Source organism: Heterodontus francisci, chromosome 5, assembly GCF_036365525.1.
Source record: "Heterodontus francisci isolate sHetFra1 chromosome 5, sHetFra1.hap1, whole genome shotgun sequence".
In the NCBI taxonomy this organism is placed as follows: Eukaryota; Metazoa; Chordata; class Chondrichthyes; order Heterodontiformes; family Heterodontidae; genus Heterodontus; species Heterodontus francisci.
Window position 1 is genome coordinate 152,452,654 of NC_090375.1, and position 17,978 is coordinate 152,470,631.

The following is a 17,978-nucleotide window of genomic DNA, read 5'->3' on the forward strand; positions in this document are numbered from 1 at the left end:
GGAGGGAGTGGGGTACTGTCTGGGGGGGGGGGGGGGGGGGGGGGGAGAGAAATGGAGGCGGTGATCGCGACCATTGAGGGGGTTTGGACCCAATTAATTTTTTTTGTGTAAAATTAAGCAGCGCCATCTTTATTACTGGCAGCTGCCTGAGATGTTGCAGACAGAGACATCACAGTCGATGAGGCTGCATTTGTGCATGTACCAGTACTGCTCCACCTAGTCGTTGCATTGTCAGCAAATGCAGCCTTTTTAAAATTGCACAAACAGTTACTTTATTTTGACACACTGGTACTACAATAAAAATATACAAAGCCTTCCAAGGATTAATAGTTGTGTATTCTATCTACTTACCATGACTGAAACTCAAAATCATGTTCCCAGACTTCTGCATTTCATCAAACTTTCCAAACAATATCTGCAATCTAAAAACATAATTTAAATCACATTAGTACATGAACAGAATAACTTCCAATGTTTACTAGAACTAACACTGAAAACAGTGAAACAAACAGCTGCTATGTAGTTGAAATTTTTTGTAAAAAAGACAATAAGCCACGCCTGCTTTGGAAATCTTCAAATGAAGTGCAATTAAAATCTCATCTGTGCAAGGGAATATGTTGAAATAGGACTGAGATGAGAAGGAATGTCTTCACTCAGAGGGTGGTGAATCTTGGGAATTCTCTACCCCAGTGGGCCGTGGAGGCTCAGTAATTAAAGACAAAGATCGATAGATTTCTAGATATTAAAGATATCAAGAGATATGGAGATAGTCCAGAAAAATTGCACAGTGGCGCAGTGGTTAGCACCGCAGCCTCACAGCTCCAGTGACCCGGGTTCAATTCTGGGTACTGCTTGTGCGGAGTTTGCAAGTTCTCCCTGTGTCTGCGTGGGTTTTCGCCGGGTGCTCCGGTTTCCTCCCACCACCAAAGACTTGCAGGTTGATAGGTGAATTGGCCATTATAAATTGCCCCTAGTATAGGTAGGTGGTAGGGGAATATAGGGACAGGTGGGGATATGGTAGGAATATGGGATTAGTGTAGGATTAGTATAAATGGGTGGTTGATGGTCAGCACAGATTCGGTGGGCCGAAGGGCCTGTTTCAGTGCTGTATCTCTATATATAAAAAAAACTGCACTGCAATACTCAAAAAAAATATAGGAAGCAGCTGCTTTCCAATAATTCTTATCAGCACTGGTTACAATCTTCTCTGTCTTTTTTGCTAGTTAGGGAAACAATAAAAATACATGACTAAACACCCATGCAATGACTGGACAGCTTTAAAAAAAAAAAACTTATATTAAATATTTTCTACTGACATACAAGAATTTGTATTACCCAACTGATGTGCCAGGCAATGCATCATTTCTCAACATACAGGCAGTGGAAAGAGCAACAAAACTGATCACAAGGTTCTAGATCATTAAGCCATAAAGCACATGTGTAGCCTACGCCAATCTGATTAAAGAGGTATATTAAGGTTTTTTTAAAATCATGAAGGGAATTGATCATGAAAAAATGTGCAAAACTGGATAGAAGGAAAAACACTGAAAAAAACTAAACTCAGTCAAAGGCACTGCTCCACATTTTGTCAATTTATGCAATGCACTGCCACCAAGTGTTGTAAAGCAGCAACTTCACTAAAACTCAATACAATAGGACAAATTTCTGATCGAAGAGGGAGATAGGAAATGGCTTTTTAAAAGTGCCAGATCAGGATGTTAATGACAAATGTTACTTCACAAACAAGGATGTTAGCAAAATGCACTTATGCCAAAAAATTGTTCAGCATTCATACTTTAGAAGCTTATCAAAATAACACATCACCACTTTACCCCAGTCCCTTACCACTCACAAATGCACCAAGGCTGAAAAGTACAAGAGGAAACATTTACCTGATCTGGAACTGTGTGGTGTCACCCACCTTAATTATTCAATGCATCATATTTGAATATGTGAATCCCCCACTACCAACATCCTGGGGGTTACCATTGACCAGAAACTGAACTGGAGTGGCCAGATAAATACCATGGCTACAACAGCAAGTCAAAGGCTAGGAATCCTGCGGCGAATATCTCACCTCCTGACTCCCCAAAGCCTGTCCACATCTGCAAGGCACAAGTCAGGAGTGTGATGCAGTACTCTCCACTTGCCTGGATGGGGACAGCTCCAACAACACTCAAGAAGCTTGACACCATCCAGGACAAAGCAGCCAGCTTGATTGGCACCCCATCCACAAACATTCACTCCCTCCACCACCAATGCACAGTGGCAGCAATGTACACCTTCTACAAGATGCACTCCAGCAAGGCACCAAGGCTCCTTAGACAGCACCTTCCAAACCCATGATCTCCAACACCTATAAGGACCAGGGCAGCAGATGCATGGGAACACCACCACCTGCAAGTTCCCCTCCAAGCCATACACCATACTGACTTGGAACTATATCGCCGTTCCTTCACTGTTGCTGGGTCAAAATCCTGGTACTCCCTTTCTAATAGCACTGTGAGTGTACCTACCCACATGGACTGCAGCTGTTCAAGGCAGCTCACCAGCACCTTCTCAACAGCAATTAGGGATGGGCAATAAATGCTGGCCTAGCCATGAACGAATGAAAAAAAAATGTTTCAACTGCTTGGAACGATGATGTTGTTGCTATTACAGAAACTTGGTTGAGGAAAGGACAGAATTGGCAGCTAAACTTTCCGGGATTCAGAAGCTTCAGGCGGGATAGAGGGGGTGTAAAAAGGGGTGGGGGAGTTGCATTACTGGTTATGGAGAATATCACAGCTGTACTGCAGGAGGACACCTCGGAGGGCTCATGCAGCAAGGCAATATGGGTAGAATAGGAAGGGTGCAGTCACAATGTTGGGGGTTTACTACAGGTCTCCCAACAGCCAGCGGGAAATAGAGCAGATATGTAGACAGATTTTGGAAAGATGTAAAAGAAACAGGGTTGTTGTGGTGAGTGATTTTAACTTTCCCAATATTGATTGGGGCTCACTTAGTGCGAGGGGTTTGGATGGGGCAGAATTTGTAAGGAGCATCCAGGAGGGCTTCTTGAAACAATATGTAGATAGTCCAACTGGGGAAGGGGCCGTACTGGACCTGGTATTGGGGAATGAGCCCGGCCAGGTGGTCGAAGTTTCAGTAGGGGAGCATTTCGGAAACAGTGACCATAATTCCGTAAGTTTTAAGGTACTTGTGGATGAGGATAAGAGTCGCCCTCGGGTGAAGGTGCTAAATTGGGGGAAGGCTAATTATAACAATATTAGGCAGGAACTGAAGAATTTAGATTGGGGGTAGCTGTTTGAGGGTAAATCAACATCTGACATGTGGGAGTCTTTCAAATGTCAGTTGATTAGCATCCAGGACCGGCATGTTCCTGTGAGGAAGAAGGATAAGTGTGGCAAGTTTTGGAAACCTTGGATAAAGAGAGATATTGAGAGCCTGGTCAAAAAGAAAAAGGAAGCATTCGTAAGGGCTAGAAGGCTGGGAACAGACGAAGCACTTGAGGAATATAAAGTAGAAAGGAACTTAAGCAAGGAGTCAGGAGGGCTAAAAGGGGTCATGAAAAGTCACTGGCAAACAGGATTAAGGAGAATCTCAAGACTTTTTCTACGTATATAAAGAGCAAGAGCGCAGCCAGGGAAAGGATTGGCCCACTCAAGGACAGAGGAGGGAATCTATGCGTGCAGCCAGAGGAAATGGACCAAGTACTAAAAGAGTACTTTGCATCAGTATTCACCAAAGAGAAGGACTTGGTAGATGATGAGACTAGGGAAGGGTGTGTAGATAGTCTGGGTCATGTCGCTATCAAAAAGGTGGTGGTGCTGGGCAACTTGAAAAACATTAAGGTAGATAAATCCCCAGGGCCTGATGGGATCTACCCCAGAATACTGAGGGAGGCAAGGGAGGAAATTACTGGGGCCTTGACAGAAATCTTTGCATCCTCATTGGCTACAGGTGAGATCCCAGAGGACTGGAGAATAGCCAATGTTGTTCCTTTGTTTAAGAAGGGTAGCAAGGATAATTCAGGAAATTACAGGCCGGTGAACTTTACGTCAGTGGTAGGGAAATTATTAGAGAGGATTCTTCGGGACAGGATTTACTCCCATATGGAAACAAGTGGACTTATTAGCGAGAGGCAGCATGGTTTTGTGCAGGGCAGGTCGTGCCTCACTAACTTGATTGAGTTTTCTGAGGAAGTGACGAAGATGATTGATGAAGGAAGGGCAGTGGATGTTATCTATATGGACTTCAATGAAGCCTTTGACAAGGTCCCTCATGGCAGACTGGTACAAAAGGTGAAGTCACACGGGATCAGAGGTGAGCTGGCAAGATGGATACAGAACTGGCTCGGTCATAGAAGTCATAGGAAGGGAGCTTTTCTCAATGAAGGGCTGTGACTAGTGGTGTTCCGCAGGGATCAGTGCTGGGACCTTTGCTCTTTGTAGTATATATAAATGATTTGGAGGAAAATGTAGCTGGTCTGATTAGTAAGTTCGCGGACGACACAAAGGTTGGTGGAGTTGCGGATAGCGATGAGGATTGTCAGAGGATACAGCAGGATATAGATTGGTTGGAGACTTGGGCGGAGAAATGGCAGATGGAGTTTAATCTGGACAAATGTGAGATAATGCATTTTGGAAGGTCTAATACAGGTGGGAAGTATACAGTAAATGGCAGAACCCTTAGGAGTATTGACAGGCAGAGAGATCTGGGCGTACAGGTCCACAGGTCACTGAAAGAGGCAACGCAGGTAGATATGGTAGTCAAGGCGGCATACGGCATGCTTGCCTTCAATCGGTCGGGACATAGAGTATAAAAATTGGCAAGTCATGCTGCAGCTGCACAGAACCTTAGTTAGGCCACACTTGGAATATAGCATGCAATTCTGGTCACCACACTACCAGAAGCAGCTGAAGATGGTTGGGCCTAGGGCACTACTCTGAGGAACTCTTGCAGCGATGTCCTGGGACAGAGATGATGGATCTCCAACAACCAAAACCATCTTCCTTTGTGCTAGCTATGACTCCAACCAGTGGAGAGTTTCCCCCCACCACCGATTCCCATTGACTTCACTTTTGCCAGGCTCCTTGATCCACACTCGGTCAAATGCTGCCTTGATATCAAGGGCAATCTGTCTCGGCTCACCTTCAGCTCTTTTGTCCATGTTTGGACCAAGGCTGTAATTCGGTCAGGAGCTGTGACCCTGGCAGAAGCCAAACTCAGCATCAATGAAGAGGTTGTTGTTGTTCAAGTGGCACTTGATAGCGCTGTCCATCACTTTGCTGGTGATCGAGTGCAGACTGATGGGGCAGTAATTGCCAGATTGGATTGGTCCTGCTTTTTAAGGACCAGACATACCTGGGCAATTTTCCACATTGTCAGGTTGATGCCAGTGTTGTAGCTGTACTGGAACAGCTTGGCTAAGGGTGCGACTAATTCTACAGTACAAGCCTTCATTCAGGACTGCAGCCATGATGCTGTCAGGACCCACAGCCTTGGCAGTATTCAGTGCCTTCAGCAATTTCTTGATACAACATGCAGTGAATCAGATTGGCTGAAGACTGGCATCTATGCTGGGGACCTCAGGAGATGGCAGAGATGGATCATTCATTCAGCACTTCTGGCTGGAGGTGGTTGAAAATGCTTCAGCCTTGTCTTTTGCACTTCTGTGCTGAGCTCCTCCACCATTGAAGATGGGGATATTTGTGGAGCCTCCTCCTCCAGTTAGTTGTTTAATTTTCAACCACCATTCACAACTGGATGTGGCAGGACTGCAGAGCTTAGATCTGATCTGTTGGTTGCTTAGCTCTGTCTATTGCAAGCTGCTTCCGCAGTTTGGCATTCAAGTCCTGTGTTGTGGCTTCTCCAGATGGACAACTCATTTTGAGGCATTCCTGGTGCTTTTCCTGGCATGCTTTCTTTATTGAACCAGGGTTGATCCCTTGGCTTGATGATAATGGCAAAGTGAGGGATATGCCAGGTCATGAAATTAGAGATTGTGATTGAACACAATTTTGCTGCTGTTGATGGTCCACAGCATCTCATGGATGCCCAGTTTTGAGCTGGCAGAACAGTTCTAAATCTATCCTACTTAGCACAGCAGTAGTGCCACACAACATGATGGAGGTCATCCTCAGTGTGAAGACGGGACTTGGTTTTCAAAAGGATTGTGCGGTGGTCACTCCTACCAATACTGTTCTGGTTCTGAGAAATGAGGTGGGACAAGTGGATTAAGTGTCAGTAAGGGAGCATTTAGGGGACAGTTCACACAGAAGAAATAGGAGCAGAAGTAAGCCATTTGGCCCCTCGAGCCTGATCCACTATATAATAAAATCTTGCCTGATCTGATTGTGGCCTTAACTCCACTTTCCTGCCTGCCCTTATAACCCTCGACTCCCTTGCAGCTCAAAATTCTGCTTAACTCAGGCTTGAATATATTCAATGACCTGGCCTGCACTGCTCTCTGGGGTAGACAATTTCAAACAACCTTCAGAGAAGAAAATCCTCCTCATTTCAGCCTTAAATGGGAGACCCATTATTTTGAAACTGTGCTACATTCTCCCACAAGGTGAAATATCCTCTCAGCATCAACCTTGTCAAGCCCCCTCAGAATCTTACATGTTTCAATAACATCACTTCTCATTCTTCTAAATTCCGATGAGTATAGGCCCAACCTTTCCTCAAAAGATAACCCTTTCATCCCAAAAATGAGCCGAGTGAACCTTCTCGGAACTATTCCAATGCAAGTATATCCCTCCTTAATCAATGGGGCTGCGGTGTGTGCATTTGGAGCTTGTTGATGGAGGACTTTCATCTTCTAAATGTTGAGTTTAAGTCCCATCTTCTCATATGCCTCAGTAATTACATCAACGACTCTGAAGAACCGTTTCCATCACAGCACTAACGGCATCATCCTTGCAGTGGAGCTCCATGACTGGTCGGGATGGTCTTAGTTTTTGATTGGAGGCATCCGAGATTAAATAGTTTACCGTCCAATGAATAAGCTGCACTCTAGCAGGAAGCTTGTCTATAGTCAGCTGGAGTATGGCAGCTAGGAACATTGAAAAAGAGAGTGTCGGGGCAATGACACAACTTTGTTTGACTCCTGCCTTAACCTCAAAGTACCTTGAAAGCTAGCTTTCACAGAAGACTGACATTGATGAAGAAATCTATTACCTTCTGAAATCTGCTAGTGCAGCCTTTGGCCACCTGAAGAAATCAAAGCATTGGAGTCATATCATCAACGCTGCCTGTGGAAGATCCTACATATCAAGTGGGAAGACAGACACATCAACATCAGTGTCCTCTCACAAGCAAGCAGCACAAGCCCTGAGGCTACAATTATTTTCCATCAGTTTCGTTGGGTTGGTCATATAGTTTAGATGCCAGATACCAGGCTCCTGAAGCAGGACTTCTTCTCCCAGCTCAGTCAGGACAGGCGCACCAGAGGAGGACAGAAGAAGTGCTTCAAAGATGGGCTGAAAGCCAACATGAACAAATACAACGTTGACATCAACTCTGAGGAGACCATCACCCTGGATTGAACCAGATGGAGGCAGAGTCTGTGGGAAGGATCCCAGCATTTTGAGATCCAACGGTGAGAAAAAAAAGAGGAAAAGCGAGAGCGGCGAAACTAATAAGCCATGACCCGAACTATTAATACACGACCAGACGTCCCACACGACAACAAATGCCATATGTGGCATCAAGTCAGTAGATCCCAAATTGGCCTCAGCCATCTTCTGGCTCAAGGAAGACAATCATCCTCGCCTGCAAGGGATAGTTAATAATAATACCTCTAAGTAAGGAGACCAAACCTGTACACAGTACTCGAGGTGCAGTATCATAGCATCATAAGATTTAGGTTGGCTACGGATTGCTCCTTTCCCTTGTCCAGAGTAAAAATAATGAGTTGGGGGAGGGCTAATTCCTATGGGTGAGAACAGATCTAGCCCAGGTAAACTGGGCTCAAAGATTGGCAGGCAAAACTGTAATGGAACAATGGGCTGCCTTTAAAGAGAAAATAGGTTGGTTACAGTCGACGTACATCCCCATGAGGCAGAAAGATAAGACAAACAAAGCCAAGGCTCTCTGGATGATGAAAGAGATAGAGAATAAGATGAAGCAGAAAAAGGGTGCATATGACAGATGTCAGGTTGATAATACAAGCGAGAACCAGCTGAATATCGTAAGTTCAAACTGGAAGTGAAGAAAGAAACAACAGGAAGGAAAGAGTATATGAAGAGACTGACAGTGCACACAAAAGCCAATTAAAAAGTCTTCCATGTGCATATAAATGGTAAAAGACTGGTAAAAGGACGAGTGGGGCTGATTAGGGATCAAAAAGTGGATTCACGCATGGAGGCAGAGGGCATGGCCGAGGTACTACATGAATATTTTGCATTGGTCTTTACCAAGAAAGATGACGCTGCCAAAGTCTTAGTGAAAGAGGAAGCAGTTGAGACACTGGATGGGCTAAATATTGATCAAGAGGAGATATTAGAAAGGCCGGCCGTACGACATGTTGAGAAGTCATCAGGACCAGATGGGATGCATCCGAGGATAAGGAGGGAAGTAAGGGTGGAAATTGCCGAGGCACTAACCACCATCTGCCAATCGTTCTTAGAAACGGGGATGGTGCCAGAGGACTGGAGAAATGCAAATGTTACAATTTTGTTCAAACAAGGGTGGAAGGATTAGAAGAGTAACTACAGGTCAGTCAGTTTCACCTCGGTGGTGGGAAAACTTTTAGAAACAATAATACTGGAGAAAATTAAAGTCACTTGGACAACTGTAGTCTAACTAATAACAGCATGAATTTGTTAAGGGCAAATAGTGTTTAACTAAGAAATGAGAACAGAAAGTGCTGGAAATGAACAGCAGATGGGCAGCATCTGTGTAGACAGAAACAGTTAACGTTTCAGGTCTGTGACTCTTAATCAGAACTGACAAAAGTTAGAAATTTAACAGTCTTTGAGCTAGTGAAAGGGGGGAGGCGGGAAAAACAAGGAAGGCAGGACTGAGATAGGATGGAGGGAGGGGAGATAAAACGACAGACGTCATGGAACAGAATGCAAATGGAGTGCTAAATATTTGTAGCAAAAGACAAAGCACGAGTGCAGAGAGAGGGCCAATGGCAGAATAAGGAACAGCTCTGTACGAAAGCAAAACTATGAAAAATGCAAAATTTCAATAACCTTACTTCTAATTTCCACCCTTCTCTCACCTTCACCTTGCAAATGCGAGGTGATGCATTTTGGAAGATCCAATTCAAGAGTGAACTATACAGTAAATGGAAAAGTCCTGGGGAAAATTGATGTACAGAGAGATTTGGGTATTCAGGTCCATTGTTCCCCGAAGGTGGCAACACAGGTCAATAGAGTGGTCAAGAAGGCATACGGCATGCTTTCCTTCATCGGACGGGGTATTGAGTACAAGAGTTGGCAGGTCATGTTACAGTTGTATAGGACTTTGGTTCGGCCACATTTGGAATACTGCGTGCAGTTCAGGTCGCCACATTACCAAAAGGATGTGGATGCTTTGGAGAGGGTGCAGAGGAGGTTCACCAGGATGTTGCCTGGTATGGAGGGCGCTAGCTATGAAGAGAGGTTGAGTAGATTAGGATTATTTTCATTAGAAAGACGGAGGTTGAGGGGGGACCTGATTGAGGTGTACAAAATCATGAGAGGTATAGACAGGTTGGAAAGCAAGAAGCTTTTTCCCCCAGAGTGGGGGATTCAATTACTAGGGGACACGAGTTCAAAGTGAAAGGGGAAAAGTTTAGGGGAAAGTTCTTTACGCAGAGGGTGGCGGGTGCCTGGAACGCGTTGCCAGCGGAGGTGGTAGACGCGGGCACGATAGTGTCTTTTAAGATGTATCTAGACAGAAACATGAATGGGCAGGAAGTAAAGAGATACAGACCCTCAGAAAATAGGCGACAGGTTTAGATAGAGGATTTGGATCGGCGTAGGCTTGGAGGGCCGAAGGGCCTGTTCCTGTGCTGTAATTTTCTTTGTTCTTTGTTCACATGGTCCATCTCCAACACTTCCCTTCCTCAACTTCTCTGTCTCCATCTCTGCGGATAGGCTGTCCACTAGTATTTATTATAAGCCTACAGACTCCCACGGCTAACTTGACTACACTTCCTCATCCCTGCCCCCTGTAAGAACTCCATTCCATTCTCCCACTTCCTCCAATACCCGACACATCTGTTCTGATGATGCAACCTTCCACAACAGTGCCTCTGATATGTCTTCCTTTTTTCTCAACCGAGGATTCCCCTGCAATGGGTTGAGAGGGCCCTCAACCGTGTCCAACCCATTTCCCACACCTCTGCCCTCATCCCTTCCCCTCTCTCCCAGTACTGCGACAGGGTTCCCCTTTTCCTCACTTTCCACCCCACCAGCCTCCATATCCAAAGGATCATCCTCAGCCATTTCCGCCACCTCCAGCATGATGGCACCACCAAACACATCTTCCCCTCCAGTCAGCTTTCCAAAGGAATTGTTCCCTCCACGACACCCTGATCCACTCCTCCAGCACCCCTGAAACCTCGTCCCCTTCCCATACAATCGCAGGAGGTGCAATAACTGGCCTTTTACCTCCTCACCATCCAAGGCCCCAAACAGTCCTTCCAGATGAAGCAGCAATTTAATTGTACTTGCTTCAATTTAGTATACTGTATTCGCTGCTTACTGTGCAGTCTCCCCTACATTGGAGAGACTAAACACAGATTTGGTGTCCGCTTTGCAAAACACCTCTGCTCAGTCCACAAGCATAAGCTTCCAGTTGCTTTCCAGTTTAATTCACCACCCTGTCCTCATGCCCACATTTTTGTCTTTGGTCCAGTGAACATCAACGCAAGCTCGAGGAACAATACCTCTCTTCCGATTAGGCACTCGACAGCCTTCTGGACTCAATATAGAGTTCAATAATCTCAGACCATTAGCCCCATTATTTTTTGTTTATTTAATTTTTCTATTTTATATTATATATATATTTTTATTTCTTTTCTTATTTATTTTTTAACCATGTGCTAAGTCTTAAACGTATTTTTCATGTTTTTGCTTTCATACAGAGCTGTTCACCATTTTGCCATTGGCACTCTCTCTGGACTCATGCTTTGTGAAGGCCAGCTGGGGTCTGCAAATGAAGCCCGACCCGAGCCAGACAGAACCACATCTGACCCGAGCCCAACCTGGCCCGAATCTTGTCATTTTATCCCGTGCCCGACCCGACATTCAGTTAATCTAGCTTCCGTTTTTCACTTTGTTGCTTATCTGCACAAGCTTAAAAAAACTGTAACTAAACAACCTTTCAAGTCCAAAAAGTACATTAACATTGGAGCCACATACCGGAGGTGGGGATAGAGTGTATCTAACCCAGTCCGACCAGAGCCCGAATGCCGGACCCAAAAGAGCAACCCGACCCTGACACATCCTCGGGTCCGGGTCGGCTAGCCATGCTCTAATGCTTTGTTTTTCACTACAATTATTTAGCACTCTATTTGGATTCTGTTTCATGACATCTGTCATTTAATCCCTTCCTCCCTCTGTCCTATCACTATCCTCCTGCCTCCCCCACCCCCACCCCACCTCCCCTTTCACTTGCTCAAAAACTGTTAAATTTCTAACTTTTGTCAGTTCTGATGAAGGGTCACAGACATGAAACATTAACTCTGCTTATCTCTACACAGATGCTGCCAGCCAGACCTGCTGAGTGCTTCTGGTACTTTCTGTTCTCATTTCAGAGTTGCAGCATCTGCAGTATTTTGCTCTCATTTTAGGTGTTTTACTATCTTGAGTTTTTTGATGTGTTAACAGAGAGTTGATGAGGTAAAAAATCAAATTCCAGAAGAAGTTTATTAAGTGGAGATGGTGACATATTGGAAATGTCGCTGGATTAGTAACCCAGAGGGCCCAGGCTAATGCCCTGGGGACAATAGTTCAAATCCCACCATGGCAGTTGGTGGAATTTAAATTCAATGTATTAATAAAAATCTGGAATTAAAAGCTAGTCACAAAAACGGTGCCATGAAACTATCGATAGTCATAAAAACCCATTTTTTCACTAATGTCCCTTAGGGAAGAAAATCTGCTGTCCTTACTTGGTCTGGCCTACCTGTGAGCCCAGATTCACAGCAATGTGGTTGACTCTTCAATGGTCTCTGAAATGACCTAGTAAGCCACTCAGTTCCAGGATAATTAGGGATGGGCAACAAATGCTGGCCTTGCCAGTGACGCCCACATCCCATGAAAGAATAAAAAAAATAAGTGCCACATAATGGGCTTGCCAGCAAAGTTGAAACCCATGGAATAAAAGCGACAGTATGGATATGAAGTTGGCCAAGTGATAGAAAACAGAGAATAGTGGTTAGCAGTTGTTTTTCAGACTGGAGGAAAGTATACAATGGCATTCCCCAGGGACAGGATTAGGATCACTGCATTTCTTGATGGATATTAATGGCAAAGACTTGGGTGTGCAGCGCACAATTTCAAAATCTGCAGAGTACACAAAACTTGGAAGTATAGTGAACTGTGAGAATAGAGGACATAAACAGGCTGGTGGAAGGGGCAGACGTGTAGCAAATGAAATTTAATGCAGAGAAATGTAAGTGATACATTTCAGTAGGAAGAACTAGAAGTCATAATATAAAATAAAGGATACAACTCTGAACGGGGTGCAGGAGCAAAGGGACATGGGGTATTTGTGTACAAATCGTTGAAGGTGGCAGGGCAGACTGAGAAAGCAGTTAGTAAGGCATATGGGATCCTGGGCTTTACAAAGGCTAGGAAGTTATGGTGAACCTTAATAAAGCACTGGCTCAGCCTCAGCTGGAGTAGCACGTGCATTTCTGGGCACCACACTTTAGGAAGGATCTGAAGGCATTAGAGAGGGTACAGAAAAGATTCACGAGAATGGTTCCAGGGATGAGGGACTTCAGTTAAAAGGATAGATTGGAAAAGCTGGGGCTGTTCTCCTTAGAGAATGTTGGGAGAAGATTTGATAGACGTTTTCAAAAATCATGAGGGGTCTGGACAGAGCAGACAGGGAGAAACTGTTCTCATTTGTGGATGCTCGAGAACCAGATAACACCGATTTAAGGTAAATGGCAAAATAACCAAAAGGTGACAAAAGGAATAATGTTTTTACACAGCGAGTGGTTACAATCTAGAATGCACTGCTTGAGTGTATGGTGGAGGCAGATTCAATCGTGGCTTTCAAAAAGGAATTGAATAATTACCTGAAGAGAACACATTTGCAGAACTAGAGGAATGCAAGGGATCGAGACGAGCTGAGTTGCTCTCACAGAAAGCCAGCACGGAGACAACTGGCCAAATGGCTGCCTTCTGTGCTGTATCCATGATTCTATGTATTCTAGTCCCTTTGAAATAAAAGCCCACATTTCATGAAACTTTTTGATTACTTTTTGTACCGGTGCACTAGTTTTTAGTGATTTGTGTACCAGCACACCCAAATACATTTACTACGCCGTATCGCTTAGTCTTTGACCATAAAGAAAATGTTGTTATTCGGATTTCTTAGATCCAACATGTTACCCACATTGAACTCCAAATGCACACAAAACAACTATTTATAGAAAATGATTTCATTAATTTAAAGGAACTGAAACAAGTCAGAGACTGAAATAATTAGGAACTGGAGAACCATTTAATTTTGTTCCTAATCTTTCTTCCCAAAAGTAGCGACATGTAAGAAACCAAATATAGTAACATCAACTCCAACACAAAAAATTTGAACCAATCTTAAAAGTAAGTATTTTGAAGAAAATTAAACAATTTAGAAGAACTTATAAATTTACTTGAACCAGCAGATATTGTAGCCAATAACTACCAGAAAGGTAATTCTTTCTTTGCCAATTTTTTCTGCTCCCGGAATCATGGACTTTCTGCTGACGTACAATTCCACGTGCACTGGGCATTGCCTGGTACGTTGCTCCTCTGACCGTTATCGTAGGAGACTTTACTCATGAATGAGTGTCATCCGGCTATTTGATTCTGGGACATGACAGCCTTGCCCAACATCCACGCAAATTCTAGCAGCCATCACAAGACAAGGATCAGAAATGTGATGTCCAGCAAATTTGTCCTTCCTCAAATTTAAGTACCAAAACCAACTGCAGCAGCCTCATCCTCCCAGACACATAGTCCTTACAGTTCCGTTATGTTTCGACATCGGAAGATTCTTAATATTTGGAAGATAACCCAAAAACAAAAAATAATGGAAACACTCCAGCAGCAGCTGTGAAGAAAACAATCAAGACATTTTGCATAGAAACGCTTCATCAGAATAGGAAAATATACATTTAAACTGCATTTAAAAAAGCAGAAAAAAGGGAAGGGTAAAAGGAGAGAGGAATGACGACACAGACAACTGCACAGGAAACAACAAGGGGAGGCAGTGGTGTAGTGGTATTATCACTGGACTAGTAACCCAGAGACCCTGGGTATTGCTCTCGGGACATACGTTCGAATCCCACCACAGCAGAAGGTGGAATTTGAATTCAATTAATAAATCTGGAATTAAAAGCTAGTCTAGCGGTGACCATGAAACCTTTGTCGATTGTTGTAAAACACCATCTGGTTCACTCATATCCTTCAGGGAAGGAAATGGGCTGTCCTTACCTGGTCTGGCCTACATGTGACTCCAGACTCTTAACTGCCCTCCTTACTAATAACTGGGGGCTTGTGCCAAAAGTGGGAGAGCTGTCCCACAGGGCAGTCAAGCAACAGCCTGACACAGTCATTCTCACGGAATCATACCTTACAGACACTGTCCCAGACACTGCCATCACCATCCCCTGGTATGTCCTGTCCCACCGGCAGGACAGAACCAGCTGAGGTGGCAGCACAGTGGTATACAGTCTCATGGCATCAGGTCAAACATGGGCAAGGAAATCTCCTGTTGATTACCAACTACTGCCCTCCCTCAGCTGATGAATCTGTACTCCTCCATGTTGAACACCACTTGGAGGAAGCACTGAGGGTGGCAAGGGCACAGAATGTACTCTGGGTGGGGGACTTCAATGTCCATCACCAAGAATGGCTCGGTAGCACCACTAGTGACCGAGCTGGCTGAGTCCTGAAGGACATAGCTGCAAGACTCGGTATGAGGCAGGTGGCAATGGAACCAAGAGGGAAAAACATACTTGACATCGTCCTCACCAATCTGCCTACCGCAGATGCATCTGCCCATGATAGTATTGGTAGGAGTGACCACCGCACAGTCCTTGTGGAGAGGAAGTCCCGCCTTCACATTCAGGATACCCTCTATTGTGTTGTGTGGCACTACCACCATGCTAAAATGGGACAGATTTCGAAAAAATTTAGCAATGCAAAACTGGGCATCCATGAGGCACTGTGGGCCATCAGCAGCAGCAGAAATGTACTCAACCACAATCTGTAGCCTCATGTCCTGCCATATTCCCCACTCTACCATTACCATCAAGCCAGATCAACCCTGGTTCAATCAAGAGTGCAGGAGGGCATGCCAGGAGCAGCACCAAGCATACCTCAAAATGAGGGGTCAACCTGGTGAAGCTACAACACAGGACTACTTGATTGCCAAACTGCGTAAGCAGCATGCAATAGATAGAGCTAAGCAATCCCATAACCAACGGATCAGATCTAAGCTCGGCAGTCCTGTCACATCCAACCGTGAATTATGGTGCACAATTAAACAACTAACTGGAGGAGATGGCTCCAAAAATATCTCCATCCTCAATGATAGGGGAGCCCAGCACATCAGTGCGAAAGATAAGGCTGAAGCATTTGCAACAATCTTCAGCCAGAAGTGCCGAGTTGATGATCCATCTCAGCCTCCTCCCGACGTCCCCAGCATAACAGATGCCAGACTTCAGCCTATTCGATTCACTCCGCCTGATATCAAGAAACGACTGAAGGCATTGGATACTGCAAAGGCTATGGGCCGTGACAATATTCCAGCAATAGTACTGAATACCTGTGCTCCAGAACTTGCCGCACCCCTAGCCAAGCTGTTCCAGTACAGTTACAACACTGGCATCCAACCAGCAATGTGGAAAATTGCCCAGGTATGTCCTGTACACAAAAAGCAGGACATGTCCAACTCGGCCAATTACCGCCCCATCAGTCTACTCTCAATCATCAGTAAAGTGATGGAAGGTGTCATCAACAGCGCCATCAAGCAGCACTTGCTTAGCAATAACCTGCTCAGTGACGCTCAGTTTGGGTTCCACCAGGGCCACTCAGCTCCTGACCTCATTACAGCCTTGGTTCAAACATGGACAAAAGAGCTGAACTCCAGAGGTGAGGAGAGAGTGACTGCTCTTGACATCAAGGCAGCATTTGACTAGGTATGGCATCAAGGACTCCAGTTTTGGAGTCAATGGGAATCAGGGGGAAAACTCTCCGCTGGTGGGAGTCACATCTAGCGCAAAGGAAGATGGTTGTGGTTGTTCGAGGTCAATCGTGCTCTGAAATTATTGAACTCAATGTTCAGTCCGGCAGGCTGTAGGAGGTCTAACCGGTAAATGAGATGCTGTTCCTCGAACTTACGTTCATGTTCACTGGAACACTGCAGCAATCCCAGGACAGAGATGTGAGCACGAGAGCAAGGGATGGGGGCGGGGGGATTGAAATGGCCAGCAACCTGAAGCTTGGAGTCATGCTTTCGGACTGAGTGGAGATGTTCCACAAGCGGTCACCCTGTCTGCATTTGGTCTCCCCAGTGTAGAGGAGACCACATTGTGAGCAGTGAATACAATATACTACACTGAAAGTAGTACAAGTAAATCGCTGCTTCACCTGTAAGGAGCATTTGGGGCCTTGGATAGTGAGGAGAGAGAAGGTAAATAGGCAGGTATGACACATCCTGCGATTGCAAGGGAAGGTGCCATGGGAAGGGGACGAGGTGGTGGGGGTAATGGAGGAGTGGACCAGGGTGTCGCAGAGGGAACGATCCCTTCGGAATGCTGACAGGGGAAGGGAGGGGAAAGATGCTTTTGGTAGTGGCATCATGCGGGATGTGGCGGAAGATGATCCTTTGGATATGGAGGCTGATGGGGTGGAAAGTGAGGACAAGGAGAACCCTGTCGCGGTTCTGGGAGGGAGGGGAAGGGGTGAGGGTAGAGGTGCAGGAAATGGGCCGGACACGGTTGAGGGCCCTGTCAACCACAGTGGGGGGAATCCTTGGTTGAGGAAAAAGACAGACATATTAGAAGCACGGTCATGGAAGGTAGCATCATCAGAGCAGATGCATCGGAGACAGAGAAACTGGGAGAATGGAACGGAGTCCTTACAGGAGGCAGGGTGTGAAGAAGTGTAGTCGAGGTAGCTGTGGGAGTTGGTGGGCTTATAATGAATATTAGTAGGCAGCCTATCCCCAGAGATGGAGACAGAGAAGTCGAGGAAGGGGAGGGAAGTGTCGGAGATGGACCACGTAAAAGGTGAGAGAAGGGTGGAAATTAGAAGCAAAATTGATAACGTTTTCCAGTTCGGGGCGGGAGCAGGGAACGGCACCGATCAAGTCATCAATGTACTGGAAAGAAAGTTAGGGGAGGGGGCTGAGTAGGACTGGAAGAAGGAATGTTCGACACAAATCCCACAAAAAGACAGGCATAACTAGGGCCCATGCAGGTACCATTTTACTTTTATTTTTAGTTATTTTTTTATTTTTACTTGTTTATTTTATTTTAGTTTGTTCAGTTTGTTTCTACTGTGCCTACCCACTGTGTTTTTTTCATGTTTGTGCTTGCGGCTGTTTTCAGTCCATTCACACCCTAACTGTACTAATGCTTTGTCTTTCAGCATGACATTAACATATATTAACATAAAATTAACATATATTGTTTGTCTTTGCTCCATGACCTCCTGGTCAGCTATTCTGTGACCTTGTCCGATCAACGACGTCTCTTTTGTTATCTCTTGCCCCACCCCCGCTTTACTTGCTTAAAATCTTTTACATTTCTT

At 45.1% G+C, this 17,978-nt stretch overlaps 1 protein-coding gene across 10 annotated transcripts in view; it reads right to left on the bottom strand.

Moving 5' to 3' along the window:
• Positions 1-17,978, bottom strand: part of clasp2 (cytoplasmic linker associated protein 2) — a 673,953-nt gene that overhangs the window by 527,628 nt on the left and 128,347 nt on the right. For all 10 annotated transcript variants that reach the window (XM_068032254.1, XM_068032248.1, XM_068032247.1 and 7 more), the window contains exon 7: positions 352-422. In XM_068032254.1, coding sequence (XP_067888355.1) covers positions 352-422 — 71 coding nt within the window. The remainder of the gene's footprint in view (positions 1-351; positions 423-17,978) is intronic.